The sequence below is a fragment of the Setaria viridis genome, chromosome 2, assembly GCF_005286985.2.
Source record: "Setaria viridis chromosome 2, Setaria_viridis_v4.0, whole genome shotgun sequence".
Classification (NCBI taxonomy): Eukaryota; Viridiplantae; Streptophyta; class Magnoliopsida; order Poales; family Poaceae; genus Setaria; species Setaria viridis.
In genome coordinates, this window is record NC_048264.2 from 33,781,447 (window position 1) to 33,802,918 (window position 21,472).

At 45.2% G+C, this 21,472-nt stretch overlaps 1 protein-coding gene and 1 pseudogene across 1 annotated transcript; one reads left to right on the plus strand and one right to left on the minus strand.

Annotated features, from left to right (window-relative positions):
* Positions 1–7,479: 7,479 nt before the first annotated feature.
* Positions 7,480–10,230, minus strand: LOC117844299 (disease resistance protein RPM1). Its single transcript, XM_072291875.1, has 2 exons — positions 9,144–10,230; positions 7,480–8,909 (listed from the first exon to the last, which is right to left on the minus strand). The coding sequence occupies exons 1-2, from the start codon at positions 10,228–10,230 to the stop codon at positions 7,480–7,482; spliced, it is 2,517 nt and encodes an 838-aa protein (XP_072147976.1).
* A 1,774-nt stretch (positions 10,231–12,004) lies between these two features.
* Positions 12,005–20,815, plus strand: LOC117844300 (uncharacterized; annotated as a pseudogene).
* Positions 20,816–21,472: the final 657 nt, after the last annotated feature.

Here is a 21,472-nt window from a genome sequence, read left to right on the forward strand (position 1 = left end):
CAAACGCGCCATCTACGTTCCAGGCATTGATGAATGACGTCCTCCGACCGTTCCTCCGCCGCTGCGTTCTCATCTTCTTCAACGATATCCTGCTCTACAACAACTCCTTCACTGAGCACCTACAGCATGTGCGCGCCGTGTTGTCTGTGCTGCGTGAGCACAGACTCGTCCTCAAGCGATCCAAGTGCGTGTTCGGGGAACGCCAGGTGCATTATTTGGGTCACATCATCACCGACGGCGCTGTGGCAATGGATGCTGACAAGATTTCTGTCGTCCAAGATTGGCCTCGTCCTCGCTCAGTCAAGGCGCTGTGGGGTTTCCTCGACCTCACTGGATACTATCGTCGGTTCATCGCCAACTACGACGTCATTGCTGCTCCTCTGACAGCGTTACTAAAGAAGGATGCGTTTTTGTGGAGTCCGGAGGCGACGACGGCATTCGAGGCCCTTAAGACAGCCCTCACGACAGCACCAGTGTTGCAGCTGCCAGATTTTGATGCGCCATTCATTGTGGACTGCAACGCCTCCGGGTCGGGTTTTGGCGCTGTCCTCCACCAGGGAGCTGGGCCGATTGCTTTTTTCAACAGGATAGTTGTGCCACAACATGCTAAGCTTGCGGCTTATGAACGCGAGCTCATTGGTTTGGTCCAGGCCGTGCGACATTGGCGACCCTATCTTTGGGTCAGGGAGTTTATTATCCGCACAGATCATTGCAGCTTGAAGCATTTACTTGATCAGCGCTTGTCCACTATTCCGCAGCATACATGGGTCAGCAAACTCTTTGGGTATAGCTTCCAGGTTGAATATAAGCCCGGGAAACAAAACGCAGCAGCCGATGCCTTGTCTCGTAGGGATGAACAGGACCTTTCCAGCTGCATCCACGCCATATCTTGCCTGGAGTTTGCCCTGTTCGCAGAATTTCAGGAGGAGGCGTCGTCCTTGCCGGAAGTACAGGCCAAGAAAAAGGAAATTGCAGAGGGTACAGCAGGGGCAACATGGTCTGTTATTGATGGCTTCGTCATGCACCAAGGCCGCATTTTTGTTCCTGACTCCTCTGCCCTATGGCTGCAGCTCCTTGCTGCCGCCCATGGTGCCAGTCATGAAGGTACCCAGAAAACACTGTACAGGCTGCGCTCTTCTTTTTACAGCCCCCATGTGCCCAAATTGGTTCGTGATTATGTCCGGGGCTGTGTTGTCTGTCAATGAAATAAGACAGAACATCTCCATCCAGCTGGGTTGCTGCAGCCATTGGATGTTCCCCAGTCAGTTTGGAGCGACATTGCTATGGATTTTGTGGAAGGATTTCCCAAGGTGGGCGGCCGATCAGTTGTTCTTACGGTGGTCGACCGGTTCTCCAAGATGGCACATTTTATCGCATTGGGTCATCCCTACACCGCCCTATTAGTGGCACAGGCTTTCTTTGATGGCATCGTTCGCCTCCACGGTCTTCCGTGCTCCATTGTCAGTGACCGTGATTCTGTTTTCACCAGTACATTGTGGAAGGAGCTCTTCACCCTTGCTGGCGTTAAATTGCGCCTCAGCTCCACTTTCAGGCCGCAGACAGATGGACAATATGAAGTTACCAACCGTGTTCTCAGGGTCTATCTTCGCTGCTTGGCTGCGTTGGTTGCCTTGGGCTGAGTACTACTACAACACCTCCTATCAGTCTGCCCTGCAATGCACTCCTTTCCGTGTGGTGTTTGGCCGTGATCCACCATCACTATTGTCCTACCGGCCGGGTTTAGCACGTGTAGTAGCATTGGACCGGCAGCTTGTGCATCGTGATGAGTTTTTGGCGGAGATACGGGAACGTCTCCTGCAGGCCCAGGATTATATGAAGGCCACACATGATAAAGCTCACAGGGAGCTGGAATTTGAAGTGGGCGATTGGGCCTGGTTGCGCCTGCACCACCGATCAGCAGCAGGTATTACTGACAAGACCAATGAAAAGCTTGCTCCTCGCTTCTATGGTCCATTTCAGGTGGTTGAACGCATTGGGAAGGTGGCCTATCGTCTTCGCTTGCCGCTGAAGGCTCGGATCCATGACGTTTTCCATGTTGCCTACCTGAAGAAACATCAGGGACCTCTTCCTGATCAGATTGTTGCTCTGCCACCGGTTGTTCATGGCCGGGCTGTTCCTACTCCGGATAAGGTGGTGCGTACTAAGCCTACAGCCACTTCCTGGGATCTTTTGGTGCAATGGGCGGGCCGCGGTGCTGCTGATGCGACATGGGAGTTGTTGGACAAGTTCAAGGAAACCTACCCTGATTTCAAGCTCGAGGATGAGCTTTTCTATCAGGGGGGGTGGAAGTGTTGTGGACAACTTCTTTAGCAAGAAGTTCCACCGAAGGAACAAAGGGGCAGCCAATCAGGACTCGGCAGATCAGTTAGAAAAGGTTTAGAGTCCTGGTTGGTTAAGAATTGTAACAGATTAGGATTAAGATAAAGTCCTAGTCTGATAAGGGATAGAATCCTAGTCTGATAAGGTTTGTTGGCTTGTAACAGATTTGAATTAGAGATAGAGTCCTTGTCAAATAAGGTGTGTTGGTTGGCCCAATATATAGGGGCCTAGGCGCCATAGGAAGGGATCAAGCAAAAAAACAGATCTTAACTCAGAGCCTCCTAGGGAGGGCGAGTAGGCACCTGTTTCTGCTATTGTACTCCTTGCCCAATAAACTAGCCATATCACCATATCACGTTATTATCAACTGTAAGTTCCATCAATTTTCACAAATTACATGGACTTAGATTATAAAAGACATTAGGTGTGTAGCATAGAATATGGTTTCCCTAACTACATACAGCTCAACTTGTAAACAAAGAATTCCAAGAAAGTTGACCTTTTCCCTGAAACTCAGAGGTAAATGACTTTTTTCATTACTACAGGTATACATCATCTACAAGAACTTAGACCTTTCGAAGGAGGAAGTTATCCGGCAACTGCACAGCTCAAATGAGGAACTTAGATCTTTAATGTTCTCATGGATGGACCTTTTGATGTAATCTTCATGTAAATTTCTTTCAGCTCCCCCACGGTTTCCCCTCAAAAGGTACCTAAAAGAAATAAAAAAAACGAACTCCAGTTGACTTGACTAGCTGAGTCCTAGACTGTGGGTTGATGGTCACATCAGTATTCAGTACCTTGTTTGCTTAAGAAGAAAGATAAATAATCACTCCATTACTCTGTGTTGCTATCATAATCAGTGTCAACTCAACGTTTAGGCTATTGAGAACTTTCTCAAACCAGATTCAAGGAAGACCTAATTAATGCAGAAAAGGAAATGGCCTAAGATGGGACCTATCTCATTAATCCTATCACTTTCAGAGGTTATACACATTTAACCCCGAAACACCATAGCCGGGCCAATAGTGGGATGGCTCCATGATTGTGTAAACTGCAAGACCTTTTCCATCCAAACTGGTTTAGAAACTAAAACTTTGTGCGCATAACATTACTTCAAGAAAGAAACGAGAAATGCCGTGGTTGATGAATGCCTAAATTTTTTGAAAAAAAACGTGTGCAGCCTCTAACAAGATGATAAAACAGCAATACTATTCTGGATGCCTATCATCTACTTTTGAACAATACTCTTGTTCCTTTTCCTTTGAAGAAATGAGTTCGAGATGGTGCCTATTTCATTGATAGAGAGGAGCATTGTTTTTAAAATGAAGGATAGGATTGTTGCTACTCGGTGCTGTTTGGCCTTTGGGGTGTTGTCTTCGACAAAGTCAAATTTCCTAGTAAGCGGAGCAAGTGCATGGATGAAATGCACTTGGCTCAGCAATTTTGAAACTTGGTATCCAAGGTAAAAGATAAAAATAACCCAGATTGGGAAATCGATGAGGAGCGTATTAGGTGTTTAATCGGTGTGTGCATGACTAAGGCTGGGAGGAATCTAGAGGTGCCTTTTGCGTCGCAACTAATCTCTGTTCCTCTTATTTGCACCGGCAAAGCTTGGAGCTCGCCTCTCAAATCTGAGCAGCCAGTTGTGATCGCGGCAGGCACAAGGCTCCGACCTTCGTGGTCCAGGAGAGACAAGGAGCGCTCACATTGGACCAAGCCGCCATGCCCGCTGGCATTGAAGCTCAAGCGTTGTGCCTACTTGCTACCAGCAGGAGCAGATGAGTAGACGGCTGGGACGTAAAAAATTGCAAGAACGCTTAGATAGACGCTTGATGAGATAGAATTATTAAACTTAATGTAAGAGCTTTATGTTAGAAATAATTATCCTTTATGTTAGGACAAAATATCAGATACTACCTCTGTCAAAAAAAAGTTACTCTAGAAATTTTGAAACAAATTAGTGCTCAAGGTAATATACCTAGTTGCCCCCTTACTATTCAAGTGAACTGGTTTTGCTTGCGAGGTAATCAAGGGTTCCCATGCGACCTTTTCTAGATAAAGATTTGATCTGCATCATGCATGGCTCCGGTTTGATACTAAACTCAAAGCGATGCACGCGCCCATTTGCTTGCATGTCATATTTTTTTATGAAACATGGATTAAATAAAGGGGGGTCCTTGATGTAGAATCTATAGTGACATGTTTTTGGGGGGCAAATTTTGAATCTTACACTGTTTTTATTGTAGGATGGATACTAGGTCTACTCAATAAAACTAGTGCCAATGTAAACATTTGCAAATGCTTTCAATGTCACACAAATTAGCAAAATAGACAATTTGTGCAATGGCTTGTCTATATACTATTTGATGGATGCAAGCCTGTAGTTGTATCAACTCCAAGTTTCAGCAATTTTAAAAATTTACTGGGATTTAGATTGCAAAGGATATCATATTTGTATATAGCAGATAAAATATGGTTTTTTGACAATCTGTAGACAACCTAACTCGTAAGCAAAGTATTCCATCATAGTTGACCTTTTCTTCTGAAACTCATAGGCAAAAGACCCTTCCATTTAGGCTAAATAATTGCACGCGCGTCAGCGCGTGAGGAAAACATTTGGTCTAGTCCACTGAAACTGATTAGGTTTGGTCAATGTCAACTTCAGATCAGATTCAAGGAACGCTCACAGAAATTAGTCCAAGGTAAGTTCGGCTATCAATCCTACCACTTTCAAGGGCTATGCACGTCTGAACCAAAAATTAGTTGCTTGGTCGGTGGGTGACTGACTAGAATCTGGCTGGAAGCAATCGAAAGGTACCTTGTCGTCGCCAAGTTGGCAACCAATTCCTGTCCCTCTCCTTCGCAGGGTGCTAAAGCTTGGAGCTCGCCTCTCAAGTCGGAGCAACCAGACGCCGCCGCAGCTGTGGTCACGACAACCACAGGCTCCGACCTCCGCGGTCCAAGAGAGATGGAGGCACGCTCGCTAAGGACCAAACCGCCATGCCCCGCCGGCGCTGTGCGCCCAAGCACTGGGGCTGCTCGCTAGCAGAGCTGCAGAGGAGTAGAGGGTTGCGATATCAGGGATTGAGCGGGAGAGGAGTGGGGTGGGGTTTTCAATACTCGCCGCCGGGATAGAAGGCAGGCGAACTGGCGGACGGCGGCGGCATCCGGCGGGCGGGCGCGAGGAGATGCCGCGGGGGTGGGACTTGGGAGGGATCAGGGAACAGACCAAAAGACGACAGTCCAAACCAACTAGGTGGCATTCGGCAAATACTGGCGGCTACTTATCGTTATTAAACTGTATTTTAAAAAAATTCAAAAATATTTGGATCGTACGCGATATAATATAGAAGAAATTTTGTTAAAAGTCAGGTTTCAGGCAGGCGGCGACACACTGCCGGTCAGGTGGTGCTGTCACCGGCGAACTACGCTAGCTCCGGCGCCATGCGTCGCAGGTTCACCCTCCAAATACACCCGGTGCATTGCTAACTCAGACTGTCGGATCCCGTCCGCGTCGCTGGCGCCCTGACATCCGCCGCGCTCGGTGGCTAGAGACGGCGAGAAACCATAGCGCCTACAGCACAAGAAACCTGTTTCCAGGATGCATCCGCCAAAGGAATGCAAAACAAAGGGCAGCGGTCGTCGCAGTTCGAGCACTTCAGCAGAGCAGCAATCTACCTCTGCAGTACCTTTTCGGGCATTTGTTTCTTCAATTGACATCAAATGTGCCTATGAAAATTACCAATTATGTGTTGAATATATCGTGACGTTGATTAACCACCTGAAACCAAATTCACAGGAAGGAAAGTGCACCCGAAACAACAAGATTCTGTAGTAGGGAACAAAACAGAGAAAACAGAGACATGGTGCTTCATGCAAGGTTATGGGGTTCACTCATTCTAAACAGGGCCAAAAGTGAGATTCAGATTTCAGCTTTGGGTCTTCAGTGCCAGCGCGGATCAGGCATCAAACCACCACCGTGCACCTTCTCTCGGCTTTGACATAGGGTCACGATTACAGTCACTTTTAGCGGTCTTCACATACAATGTAACTGCAGTACTCAATGTCCCAATTACATAGAAGATTATTACATGCGTTACTTGTCTCACTAATTATCTCAAGCAGTACTGAATATACCATCAAACGTCGACATCAGAAACAGGAATGTTATAATGACATAACCTGATATAGCAATACTGAACCCATACGCTATTTTAAACTGGCTGATCAAAGAAAAGGTCATGGTTATGGAACACAGCATATTGTTTGACATTGCTCAACAGAGGGACGTCTCATCCATGCATGAAAGTGTGATCCGTGTCAAAGTGGATCTGCAAGGATGGAATTATACTCAGGTTAGAACACCATGTGAAAAAATTGTTCAAAAAGAAAAAACCATGTGATGATTAATGAGTCGCAGCAATCTTGCTGAGAGAAATCTAGGAAGAGAAAGTTTGCCAGTTGTGCTGAAACTAAATACAATAATCATTATGGAATATCTTTTTTTTTTGCGAATCATGATGCAATATCTAATTCAAAAGCCTGTGGAGAAATAAATATGAAAGTTTGGAACAGATCAGAGGAGTCAAGCTTTTATTAATTGATAAATATGCTAATAATCAAGCCCCAAACTGATACAGAATGATAACCATTGAATTTCATGCAAATCCATTGGTGGAACACGTAATCCAAAAATTGCAGTGTTTGATATACACTTTGAGCCACCTGCAAGTGAGGGTAAAAAATAGCATGGTATTTAGGCCATTCTCAGTGGCAGTTTCATGGAGAGTTTCATGAGTATTAATTTTCATGCCACATAACCAATTTTGCTGACTTGGCAAGGTATTTATGAGGAGAGAGAAGGAGTTTCATCGTATGTGAGAGGAGTTTCATCCCCATGACACTCAAGTGGCACAGTTACCTAGTTTCCGGTCTTGGTAACTGTGCACTGAGACTGGCCTTAGTATTTAGTGATCAAGGACCAGTTCTTGTCACGTGTAGTGTTGCATGGTGAAATCCAGGTCCACAAAAGATAAATATCCACATTTAGAAATAATTACATGGTTCTGAAAAGCCAAATAAAGCCTAACAACACTGTTTAATTGAAAAAAAAACTAACAACATCAGGAGAAGGTTTCACTTGCCTTCAGTTGTTGAGTAGACATTCGGGATATGGTCTAGCTTTGCCTTCCAAAAATTGCTTGCAAAAGCACCGTGCTGTCCGTGCATATTGATGCAATATGCCTCTTTGAGGGATGCAAGAAAATCGACCCCAATAGGGGCGTCCTGCAGTTCTGGAAGGTTATCCATATAAAGATATTCGAGATTTACCAAAGCTCCATCATATATGCATATTTGATTGACATGAGGCAAATCCTTCAAAAGAATCTTCTTAAGGTTTTGGAACGAATCAGCATTGAAATGTAGTTGCTGCCCAGTGTACGCCCTAGTGAGATCTAAATAAGTTAATTTTGACAATCTAGAGAGCTGTGATAACTGGTTCTCTGTGAGCTGACAATACTTCAGACTTATTAGATAAAGTTCACTTCCATGATTTAAGAAAAATGGAGATTCAAAAGTACCCTCTGAAAAACGCCCATACAAATCAAGCACTTGAAGAGGATTTGGAAGTTCCAAATTGTCCAGGTGGAGCAGCTCATTTTCGTTCCAGGTCCTTATTTCTAGTCTTGAGAGGTGGCGCATCTTTGATAAAGCATCACACAGTTGTGCACAATGGCTATTCTTTACATCAGAAATGCTAAGGACCCTAAGCTGGGATAAATTTCCAAGATTTGCAACAAAGACATTAGTTGCCCGGATTTCATTCAAAGACTGTAATTCCTTCAAAGTCCACAAGCCTTCAAATGGCTCCATAGATTCCCAATTATTGAAACTTTTATATGTTGCATCTATCAATTTGAAAAAAAGTAGGTGATGCAATTTCTTCAGTTTTGACATACCTTGAGGGAACTTCAGCAATTGTGTACACTCAAGACTCAATGTTTGTAAATTTTGAAGCTTTGTAATAAATTCAGGCAATTCCTTCACATTTGTGTTGTTGAGACACAAAAACCTAAGGTTAAATAGCTCCCCAACTGAATCAGGAACGGTTTCAATAGGTGAGTCTGACAAGTCTAATACCACTAGGTACTTCGATTTGGACAATATAGAAGAGTACCACGAAGATAATGCCATGCTGGTGTCAAATGTTATGAACGCACGAAGCCTGGATGAATATATATTTAATGGGATGCCCTTGTTGCACTGAAGCACCGACAAACGACGAGAATCAAAATCCACCATCATCCCATGATTTTCATCATAATTTGTACTAAAACTCTCTTTTGTAGATTGGAAAATGGCTAGTTCACGAACAAGATCATGCATACGAAGACATTTTATTCTAGCAAAGCTGTTCCGGGACGCAACTTGAAGCATGCTTCGATTGACAAGTTGATCCACATAACCATCAGCAACATCTTCTAAGCTGCTTGCTCCATTTGGTTCAATAAACCCTTCGGCGATCCACGTCCAAGTCAAATTTCTTCTGCGTATGAGATAATCTTCTGGGAAAACAGCACAATACAGGAAGCAATTTTTCAAGTAATGCGGTAGGTATTTATAGCTTAGATTTAAAATTTTCTCCACACGATTTAGGTTCTCATTGATATGTAGCTCCCAAATAAGTTGATTAAAAAAGAGTCTCCACTCTTTAACACTCTTCCTTTTCAGGGACAATATACTGCCTATCGCCACGAGGGCTAATGGCAAACCGTCACATTTCTCCACTATGTCTTTACCACACTGATGTAGATCTGGAGGGCAGATATGATTCTGAATTTTTGGAAATGCCTTCCTGCAAAATAGAACCCATGCATCATGGTCATTTAGAGGCTCTAATTTGATCTTGCAACCATCCTCAGCCATTGAAGCAACTTCCTCCATTCTTGTGGTGATTATTACTCTGCTTCCCAGTCCATTATCGACAAGAATATTCCTGAGTTTTAAAATAACTTCAGTCGTCCAGACATCATCTAATATGACCAAGTACCGCTTGTTACTCATAATCTGTTTCAACTCGTCTATTAGATATGTACTGTTCATGCTCTCGGCATCAAATTCTTTCTTGTCTTTTCTGAGGAGATCACTCAGCATGTTTCTCCAAATATCTTCCAGCTTATATTTGTGAGAGATAGAAACCCATGCATGACAATCAAAGCTAGATAGTTCATTTTTGTACACATCGTTGACAAGAGTACTTTTTCCTATGCCACCCATACCCCACACAGCAATGATCCGCAGCAAATGATCTTCAAAATGCAATGCACCAATCAAGGTTTGTTTATTTTTATCAGTTCCTACAAGATCATCATCGTTGATTGAGTAATCATGTCCAGGAAGATACGGTTCAGTTTCATAGCTTGTTACTGGAGTAGTAGTTCCACAATCTAATGGTTTGGCCCAACGGTCTCTACTTTCAGAAAGTTGCTTAAGCTCTTGATTTATTCTCTTAGTTTCAATAGCAATTTCATCCAATGAAAACAATGATTGAGGTTTCTTCACAATTTTCTTGACATGATCCCACCATGATCTTTTCTGATTGTTGTTGCCGACTACATAGAAAAACTGATCCACAATGTCTTCCATATCAAATGCCAATCTTCGGACTTGTCCTATCCAAGTTTCTGTGACCTCACCTTTCCTGTCTATTTCATTAAGAAAAGCACGAATAAGCTCGAGCTCGTTCTTAATCAATTTCATGTCACACGGTAGTTCTGTTATTGACTGAGATTTCTTTGCAAGCAAAGGTCTAGCGGACCTTAGTGTCTCTTCTGCTAGAGCTATGGTTATCTTTTTCATGACAAGAAGAATAGCAATCTCCGCCATTTTTCCTCCTGCACTTTACATCAATATATCAGCAGTAATAGTGACAAAAGTAACCGAAGAAAACTTCTACTGGATAGTAAATCATTACTAGTGTGGCATGTAATGTAATGGCAGAGAAGATGTCAAGTGAACAATTTGAGGGAGAAACGATGACGCATACTCCCTCCGTCCCAAATTACTATTTATTTTCACTTTTCTAAATACATAGCTTTTCATATGCACCTAAATATATACTTATGTTTAGATATGTAATAAAAGTTATGTACCTAGAAAAGCTAAAATGAATAGCAATTTGGGACGGAGGGAGTAGATCATAGGTTACGTGGTGGTTGTTGGTCAAGCGACGAGACAATGACACTTCTAAGACAAGTACGATGCTAGGAGGAAAGGAGAGGCCCATGAAATCGCTACCTGATAATAATATTAAAAGTAGGAGTTTTTCTTTTTTTGTTGAGTCTCACTTTTCCATAAAAGGACTGTGTTTTGGAGGCCCAAAGCACTCAATTTGTGGACTGTCGATCAATCTGAACTAATAATGATCCAGATCTTCTCTCTCAATAACCCTAACTCTTTCTTCTTCCAATCCATCCATAATGCACGCGCTTCTATTCCACGCCGCCGCCACCGCCTCCCAACATCCTCCTCTGTCGGTGTTTAGACCCAGCAACCTACCGAGGGGGTGCCCGAGGTAGTGTTTAGTACGTAGGGCTTGCCGAGATCAGGAACTCGAAGGTGAACACGAGCACACGATTTAAATAGGTTCGGACCGCTAGATTGCATAATACTCTACGCCCTGTGTGTTGGTTGGATTGAATTACTTTGGAGGGGGTCCCAGTCTTACCTTATATTACCGGAGGCAGGGCTACAGGTCGGTTGATTTACAAGAATACTAGTTGAATTCGACTAGATGGGTCCTACTCTAATTGCTACGAGTAGTTTTCCTAATCCTCGACTACTTTCTATCCTGCCACGTAGACTACGTTGTCCTACATCGTAGCCTCCATGTCTGACACGTCTCAGTGTCCAGCCCTGTATCTAGAACTGTCCAAACTTTCTAGTGGGCCCATGTATGTACGACAAGGTCCCGAGTACTTTTTAGTCAAATGCAGCAGTCCCGAGTACTTTTGTAGACTTCTCCGACTAGTTTTGGTGCTCTTTGAGTACTCCATCAGGTTACGCCTTCAAACGTACTCGAGCACTGTCATGCTGCTAGAATATGCTCAAGCCTCATTTAACTTGATCTTAAATCTTCAATTTTGAATTTTTATATGGAAATACGACAAAAGTCACACTCCATATGGAGTAGCCCCCAAGCCTTAGGTTGAATCGAAGAATCAAGTTGAGGGTCAATCTGTAATTTGCATCTCTTTATCCTTAAAATCCAGAGAAAAAAATTTTAGCTGATGGGCACGTGACACACAGCCCCCGAGCCTTTACACAACTAGTTTTGTGGGTATACGGGTCAACCTTCGGTCAACGTGACCATCCTTTAACAGTAACCTTATCTCTTCCGAAAATAATGAAAACTGCCAATCAGGTGCGAAATCTTCGGACCATTAAACCGGAATATTCCCTTAATCCCACTGCTGTTACTGTGTTGCGGTTATAAATACAGAGGAAAACATCCCTTCCAATTTACCTGTGCCATCTGCTCTTTCAACTTCCGCACTGTAGCCCTAGCGCCGCCGCTGCCCGATCCTCGAGCTCTAGCGCCACCATCCCCTACCACGTAGCCCCCAAGTGTATACGAAGGAAAACCCTCGTGGCAACAAGGATGGGGAAGAAAGTGACTGCGTCCAAAGCGGTGGAAGGCAGGAAGAAGAAGGCGGATAAGAAGAAGGAGATCCAACTGCTGGCCCTAAAGTATGGAAACACATATCAAACCACGCTGCCATTCCCTGCGTGTGCCTGGAAGCGATCATCGTTCAAGGAAGAGGACATCAAGACACTTGTAGTGGCCAACCTCCTCCAGGAGAAAGATGTCCTCAAGTGGAGATCTGCATTCAGCAACCCGTGGCCGCTGGAGACATACATGGATGAGACGGTAATCTTCTCACATTTTATTAAGCGCGGACTTGCTTTGCCTACTTCCAACTTCTTCCGCGGCCTCCTGAACTACTACAAGATTGAACTTGTGTATCTCAACCCCAATAGCATTTTGCATGCCACAATCTTTGTACATCTGTGCGAAGTGTTCTTGGGGATTGAGCCACACTTCCAACTCTTCCGCAAATTCTTCCGCGTCAAGCCGCAGCCCAAGAGAGAACACACAGAAGTAGTCGGAGGGGCTGGTATCCATATGAGAGAAAAGGTGATGGGCTTTTACTTGGACTACAAGTTGATTGACTCGCATTCTGGATGGAAGGAGAGGTGGTGCTACATCGGCAACCACGAGCCCAAGCTCCCAAAGTTGACAGGCCATCGGCCGACTTGGAACAATAGGTGGCTAGATGAGCCTTCCCACAGAGATTGCTTGCAGCTACCCGAGCTCCTGGACAGGATAGAAAAACTCAAGCAACAACGGCTAACAGGAATCGAGGTAGTCTTCAGTTTCATGAAGAGGCGAGTTCAGCCCCTGCAACTTCGGTGTACCTAGGGTTCTGACTACTCTGGTGTTAATGACCCGTCCAGAATGTCACTGGAGAAGCTCAGTGTTGACGAATTCATGGCACGGTTGAGGCGCCTATTAAAAAATGCAAGTGAAATCCCGATGATTGTGCGGGAGTTCTACGCCGCCAACCCACCAAGCACTATAAGTACCCATGGCCGCAGCCCCCGAGTACTTATTTTTGTAATTTTTTGATGTACTGACTTGTCTGCCTGTGCAAGAAGATGTACACTTGTACTATTCCGCTCCTCCTCCTCCCAGATCAGAAGACACTGAAGCTGCTCCACGCGTCCATACGGCTGTGAACGTACAGTGTGAAGCCGAGGAGAAGGAAGAAGACGAAATTGAGTCCTTTAGTAGCTCTAGTTCTGAAGCTGTTGAGGACTTTGTGCTCAAGGCCCGACCATCAAACAAGGTTGGGTCATCCTCCGGGTCATCAAAGCGCGCCGCTGAAGATGATCTGGAGGCTACGCTAGCTTCACCGCCAAGGAAGAAGCGGACCATCGCTGGAAGCGTCCGGTGAAGAAGCCTCTCACTACCGAAGACGTACCTCCACTGGTAATAACCTTCGAAAAAGGGCAAGATCTTGAGGATCGAAAACTAGTAAGTGAATCCCGTACCACCATGTCCACTTAATATGGCATTGGTGGTTTGTAGGTAGTCGGGGAGAGGACGACTACTAAAGTCGTGTAGCAGCACCAGCTGCCAGCAATCGAGGAGGTCATCGAGATTAAAGATGATCCGGAGCCCCTCGTTGCTAGGGCGGACCCTACCAGCGTACAGACTACTCAAGAGGCAGAGGCGGCAACAAAGGCTGGTGAGGATCGCACTGCGACCCAACAAGCCGCGCCAAAGAAGCCGTCTCCAACCATCAAGCAACTACGCCTGGGTACTCCTTACTCGTCTTGAGAAGGTAGGAAACCTATCAGAATCCTCTCCTGGGTACTCAACTTCTTGCTCGCAGCGGCATTCGTCAATGATTGTACGGGCATCGCGGCCGGTGTTGATCTTGTTACGAAGATCAAGTACTATACATTCAGGCTCTGGGTTGGGCTCACGATGGCCACAGCCTCCCAAGGGTCCTGCCCGACTACCCCCTGCTCTAGTTTGGTTTGGTCTGATGCCTCCGGTTTGGCTTGGTCTGGATGGAGTACGCCTATGGCTACTGCCATGTTGATTACGCTGGCATGGGGTGTGTGGAACTGAATGTATTGGGTTTTGCTGATCAAGTTGTTCATACGCGCGCTCTACCAGTTCGGCCAATTGTCTAGTGTACTTTTCCTGAGGCATTGCATGGGTAATAAGATCAATGGACGCGATGGTAGCAAGGGGAGTACAATGTTGACGCAATTGAACTGTTTCAAACGCGGTATCCAAATTCATGATTGGGAAGTTTGCTGCAAGGCAGCGGTAGCGCTTTGCTCTTGCGGCATTCCTTGCTCGTCATCGAGTTCTTTGAGCTTCAGTCTCCTCTCCAGCAACGTTGGCGGTGAGCTCATCCTGCGAGTAATCATCCGGGTGATGTTCATGCCGCGGATTCCTCTCTAGTTGCTCTTCATCTTCGCCTTCTTGTCCAGCAATGAGAGCGAAGAGTTCTCATTTTGGAGAGTAGCTTCCCGAACTTGACGTGATGACCTCCGTGGAGCCGCCTTCTTCGTAGATAGACAACACAGGAGTTCCCTCCTGGTGTGGGAGGGTATCAAGGTAGGCGATAAGGCGTGAATCATCGTTCTTGGCAAGAGCAGATGGTTTCATATTGGGCCAGTAGATGAATCTGCCTTGTGGAGTCGATGTGATTACCAAGCCCTGTTGCGGACCTGATAAAGGGGTCTCCTCGTCCAGGTCCGAGTAGTAGTAGGGGTCCTCGATCATATTCATGTCGAATTGTGACCTGAACAGGGTAGCTTGGTAAATAGCACCCGTGTTTTGGAGTCCGAACGGAAATCGACCTGGATCGTAGTCTGATTCACACGATGATTTAAGCGTCTGCTTGTGAGAACTAGTCTGACTGGCGGGAGAAGTCGAGTTGTACTTGGACTCGTCCCCCCCTCCCAGTCTCTGACTAAGTCAGAAATTGAAAATTCGTCAAATTTCTCGACGAGATCCTTCAGAGCTTGACGCTAGAGCTTCATGGCGTGTTGCTTCCTCTCCGGAGCCGGTGCAATGAGACGGTGAAAGTTTCCAGCACCGTCTGCGACGCAAACCTAGGAGCCGAAGATGAACATCACGCCCGCTTCGAACATGATGATTGACTTAATGATGAATTGGGCCATCGAGTTCGCTAGTGGATTCTTAGTGAGACCTCCTACCTGGTGCGCCAGTTGTCAGTGTTTAGACCCGGCAACCTACCGAGGGGGGTGCCTGAGGTAGTGTTTAGTGTGTGGGGCTCGCTGAGATTAGGAACTTGAAGATGAACTCAGACACACGATTTAGACAGATTCGGACCGCTACATTGCATAATACCCTACGTCCTGTGTGTTGGTTAGATTGAATTGCTTTGGAGAGGTCCCTGCCTCGCCTCATATTGCCGGGGGAAGGGTTACAGGTTGGTTGATTTACAAGAATACTAGTTTGATTCGACTAGATGAGTCCTACTCTAATTGTTACGAGTAGTTTTCCTAATCCTCGACTAGTTCCTGTCCTGCCACGTAGACTACACCGTCCTGCATCGTAGCCTTCATATCTATCAGGTCTCAGTGTCCAGCCCTGTATCTAGGACTGTCCAAACCTTTTGGTGAGCCCATAAATGCATGTACGATAAGTAGGACCGCGGAGGTCTACTTGGTCAGTGGCGGAAGACTGCGATGCTATTGACCAACGTTCACGCAATCATGCTTTGCAATTTCTCCACGAGGCTCCAGCGTTGAACTTCCGCCATGACGACCCGAAGGCTTTGCCTCCCAATCAGTAATAAAGGGTTTATTTGGATGGTGGCCGATGCCCGCCCCACCAATTTATTGGTCAGCACGTTTGGATGGAGCCGGCCATTGACGAGTCTGCATGGTTTGCGCCCATGCCAGTTCATTTTTTTACCAACGTGAGGACGAGTTGGGGGTGGGCGAATACTGTGCCAAAAAAATTGGTTCGCCCTCGTATTGGCGTGGCGGGTGTGTGGTTCGCCCTCGTACTGGTGTGGTGGGTGTGGGCGAGAACCAAACAATCCCAAAATTTCGGGATTTTTGGTGGCGACCAAAATCACTGTTCACCAAATTTCGGTACGGTTCACCGAAAGCCATCTTTTTAATCTGAATTTTGGTGATTTCGATGAAGACCAAGAAAGAAAGGGTGGAAACGAAATTCAGAACCCTGCTCCGGATGCTCTTGTCCTCCCACGACAACACCTCCCCGTCTACCCTTCTCCCGTTCTTACGCCGCTGCCTCCCTCCCATGTCTCCATCACTGCCCATGCATCTAGGCTCCATCAAACGACCAGATCAGCTGACCAGGCAGCAAGGCTGGGTTCAACGGCAGAGGCGAGTCACGGGTTTCGCGGCCACAACCTCGCATGCCAACAATGGTGGGTGACAAAGACGAGATCCTCAATTCCTGCCGGTCTTGCGATGGATCGACAATTCGACAGCAAGAAGCTTTCAAATTGATGGCACGAGCACAAGAGGTCGAAGAAGCTGGAGGTGGGAGGATATCTGCTCAAATTCACCGCGTTTTTGTCGATTTTGTGGAGAGGCGCCAAAGCTCGCTCCACGCCGGGCCAAAGGAAGACGATGGAACTTTAGCTACAGGAAAAGGAAGTGGAGGGACAGAGCAGCCGGGTGAACTAAGGACCTCCCGGCGAGCCACTGTGAAGTGGCAGATTCAGCGGGGAGCGACGAACAGCGGCCCAGCGCCATGGATTTTGTGGCGGCAGTTGGAGAGGAGGCAAGCATAGCCGCTGCTTTCTGTTGTTGTGCTTGGTCTCGTTGAGAATTAAGATTCATGCATATTCTAGGTACAGAGTACATACGTGTTTGTTGGATATCATGTACTAACTTGAGAGAAGATGGAAAAGGAAGGTGATATGTAATGTATTTGTCTTGTTCAGTTGTTCCTCGAAAAGGACAGGCAAGAAATAGTACCAATTTGTTTTCTTCAAACGGAGATCATTCTATTCCTGTAAAGCAGCTGTACATTCCATTCCTGTCTCATTGAACTGCTTTGGGATTCAATTGTACTGCATCATAAGTTGCTTTCTTTCTGCATGCATAAATTGGTAGCATTATTTCTCTGATACAGGGAAATAAAAAGAATAAGAAAGGAAGCAAATGGAGAGAATCGCACCTTTAAATGTCTGGTCAATTTGGCTTCATCGGTGTTGTAGGCTCGGAGTGTTTCTGCCCTGATGAGCCAAGGATATATGAGGACCTCTCAGATGTGCAGAAGCCCAAACGACGTTGGAACCACCAACAAGATTACAAGAGCAATACGAGCGGTAGCGCAGACTGGAGTCCCAAATTCCAAATGGGTTGGTTCATTGGTTGGTGCGAGCTCTTGTTCAAGGATCAGCCATAAATAATAATCCAACGGCTCCACGATGCCGTCACAGTGCCCACTTGGTGAAATTTTTACTGTATTAATCGAGAAAATTTTACATACGCCACCGTAAAACGTTGCGTGGGGTTATTGCTGAAAGTACCATACAAAAATGACTATGTTGTCATTGCCAAGATGTCATTCCGATATGATTGAGCAAGTCAGGATTTCCAAAATACTAAAATCATCACCATACTTGTTCCTCTCATCATAAGTCAAAATTCTACAGCATCACAGCCCTGAGCCCATGCTTTTCTACCCTCCCGGTTTCTTGTGAGTAAAATTGGTCCTCCATCTCAAGGGGGAAAAAATGGTTCTCCAAGGCAGAATAAATCCCACCAGAATTATTGAAGTAAATGGCTGACTTATTCTTGCGGCATAATAAATATTAAAATCGGTCGGCGCTGACCTGCTCAGCTAGCACCGTAGCGCCTACAACCTTTTGTGCACGAAAAATAGGCTAACAAGAGTACAAGACCATTGTTTTTTGCTGGTTTCATGGACTTTTGTGAGCATATATTCTTCTTCTTATTCACCCTATACTGCAATAATAGTCGTTTTAACTTGTCAGTACAAGTTTTCCGTACATATGACTGATAGGTTTGACAAGGAATTTAACTTCTGTATGGAAGTGGTCAAGAAGTACTTAGCCGATGGTTTATTCTTGCATTTAGCTAAAGGCGTAACTTAAATTAGTTTTGTTTTATTTTAATGAAAATATCAGGAGCACTTCCCTTTGTTAAGAAGGAAAGGAGAATTCCAAATGTCCCAGCAGTCTAGGCATGCCAGATGTGATAATCAAGAAATATTATTAACACCACAAAACCAGGATAGCACTTCTTCAAAGTTGAAACAAAAGAAAGCCCATCCATAAATTCAAGAATGCAGCGGAAAACAATCAAGTCTAGACCCATCGGTCCAACATGTCAAATAATATAATCATGCGGTTAAGGGTCAAGGAACATATAGCTAGTTGAGTGTTAGAAATATGAAATCTTTCTTAGAAATCATACTTAAAAAGTTTTCAAAAATCTTTACTTGTTAGTAGTACCTCTGAACTAGAAGCAACAATATAAGCAATTAGTAGTTCCAGTTTCTTCCCTTGGATATTGGAACAGAGGGGCAACAGATTCAGTCCTCCAGATATTCCTCTGAACTACAAAGAACCGTGAAACTCAACTGCGCCACATGCTTGCTTGCTACATATAATCGTATAGCATTATTTCTCTGATACAGGAAAAATAGAAGAACTAGGGCAATGAAAAGAAGTTGAAGAGAAGTTCCGAGGTGCACCTACAGGAGTCTTTATAAACTGCCTATGTGTCCCTTTTGGTTTGGAGGTTCAATCTGCCTAATGAGCTAAAGTTATGCAAAAGGATGTATGTATAGCTAGAGCAAGACCGTAGAATGGAAAAACAAGACGAAGACTTTGACTCACTGCGTTGCTTTTACTCCGGTCTGTTGTTGTCTTCGTCTCCGCCAGCACTGGAGTTAGAGCGCCTTTAATACCGAGGCAATCAATATCAGTAAGAAACACGGTACTCTCTCCGTTCCAAATTGTATATCAGTTTTAACTTTTCTACATATATAGATTTTACTATACATCTAGACATAATATCCAGAAAAATCAAAACGACCTACTCCCTCCGTCCATGAATATAAGCATTTCTATGGATCTTCATTTGTCCATAAATATAAGTATATCTACAAACTAAACTCAAACAGTAATTACTCATGTGAGATTCTATGTAGTTAAACCAATCAAGAGTGTTCCTACTTATTGTAAATTGTGCAGCAAATTTAAACCACCTATGAATGTTATAAAAAAAGCCCAAAAGGTGACTATAATTAAGGCAATTAGAAATGTTTTTACTGTTTTAAATAGGGGTGGGACGGACTTTCTCCTTGTTTCTTAATTTATCCTAAAATTGCTGGAAATGCTTATATTCATGGACAGAGAGAGTACAGTAGTAGCAAAAATGGTCAGCCAAAAAGAGGTGTTTTAGTCTCTTTATGATTATTATAGAAAACACAATTTAGGTTGTCATGCCAATTCCTTTTGTCAAATTGTCCTTAATCAAAATAACACTTTTGCCTAAGTACCTTAAAAGTTATCTTTATCTTGATAAGTAGCTTCAGCTCCGTAAGCATTTTGCTTGAATTGAAATGGGTGGAAGAAGCATTTGTTTATATATTGAGTTATTTGTGAAAGTGCACTCCAATGCAAACCCTATTTAAAAGTATCTTGTCCTTCCCACAAGTGGACATCAACTAATTGGACATATGATTCCAAGTATTTAGCTTATCCTTTATTATTGGTCTACAGAAGGAGAGTATAAGCTCATTCTCAATGAGGGGTTTCGTGGGACGGTTTTCAAAACTGCCACATCATCTACTTTGATTTTTGTTGATGAATGAAACTATACCTCCAATGCACAATTTCATATCATAATTTTATAAACAAGGCATAGACTTTAAATACGATGCACCATATTGGCCAAAATCAGTTGAAATGAAACTTTGTAACCCTCAATGGCAGTTTCAGTACATTTCATAGTCTTGGAGTTTCATCCCCATAAAATCAATCTCTTCTCTCTCCTTATTAATACCCTAATATATCATCATTTTTGCTGATGCGTCACGTCATTTACTGTGGATGAAATCCATCATTTTTGTTGATGTGTCACGTGGATGAAACCGCACTGAGAAGGCATGTTGTTAAGCTCACGCATACGGTGGCGCGACGCACGTGGAGCCCGAGAGCGCAGCGGCGTCGGGCTCGTGAAGCTCATGGGCCGGAGCTCGGGCCACATCGAGCTGCACGCCACGCTCAGCAGCCGCAACGTCGACTGCCGGTCTGCTGCTCATCCCGGAGGAGTTCTACCTCCGGGGCCCCGGCGGGCTGTTCGAGTTCCTGTACCGCCGCCTCAAGGCCACGCCGTGGTCGTCGTCGCCGAGGGCGCCGGGCAGCGCCTCATTCCTCGGCCCGCCGGCGCGCAGGCGCAGGACGAGTCCGGGAACCCGGCGTTCCTGGACGTGGGCGCGTGGCTGAAGGCGGAGCTGGGCGCGTGGTGGGCAAAGGAGCACGCCGGGGAGGCGGGGAGCCCTTCACGGTGAAGTACGTCGACCCGACGTACACGATCCGCGCCGTACTGTACTGCACGCTGCTGGCGCACTCAGCAATCCACGGCGCCATGGCCGGGTACACGTACACGGGGTTCGTGCCCGGCCCGAACAACGGCAGCTACGGGTACATCCCCGTGGATGAGGTAGCCGAGGCGCGGAACCCCGTCGACACCAGGGACCACAAGTGGGCGTGGGTCAGGTCCGTCACGACTCACGAACCAGCCGGACTTTGTGCAGAGCACGGAGGTCAAGGCGCTTACCGGCCTCTACAAGGCTGTGTCTCTTTGCAACTTGGGTGCAAGTGCAACACCGTTTAAACTTTAAAACTCAGTGGTCCGACGTTCCTGCAGTACAACTTCTTTTATCCTCCTTCCTCTGAAGGTTACGAAAAAGCCACTGCATTGGAATAACTGTGGCCTTGACAAAAAAAAACTTTGGCCACGGAATTGGATGTTCCTGCAAATGTTTATCCATCTCGCAGGAAAAACTTTGGCTTTGAAAGATCGTGACAACATTGTGTGCCAATATTCTGACAACAATCTGTGCTCGGAAATTTGCTAAACTTGTACTCGAGTGCGAATGCGAAGGTTCTTTATATCTCCAGACTCCAGGTGACCAAAAAGGTTAACAAAAACAAAACTAGGTTTTGGTTCTTTATTTACATCTTCAGCTGATGACACAAAAGGTCAAGACAAATAAAACGTTTTTTTGAGCTTGCGTAAGAGCAGCATATTGGGCTTACGTAAGTCAAGAGACCCAAGCAAAGTGTTGGGCCCCTACACTACACTGTTCGGTTGACCAGCCCAATCCAACCCAGCTTTTTGGCAGTTTGTGATTACCCAAACACGCCTTTCCCTTCCGCCAACACACACAGTTCAGTTATCTTTTTTTTTTTTGGCGACAACACAGTTCAGTTATCCTGCACATGCTATATTGCTATTCCATGTGACGCTTCATCTTAAACTGAACTAACCATCAAAC

Excerpts from the sequence above, each read along its gene's own strand:
- LOC117844299 (XM_072291875.1), bottom strand. The coding sequence starts at position 10,230 with ATGGCGGAGATTGCTATTCTTCTTGTCATGAAAAAGATAACCATAGCT. Across the intron at positions 8,910-9,143 it reads TCCAGATCTACATCAGTGTG|AAGATTATCTCATACGCAGA; the intron begins GTAAAGACATAG and ends CTGTTTTCCCAG.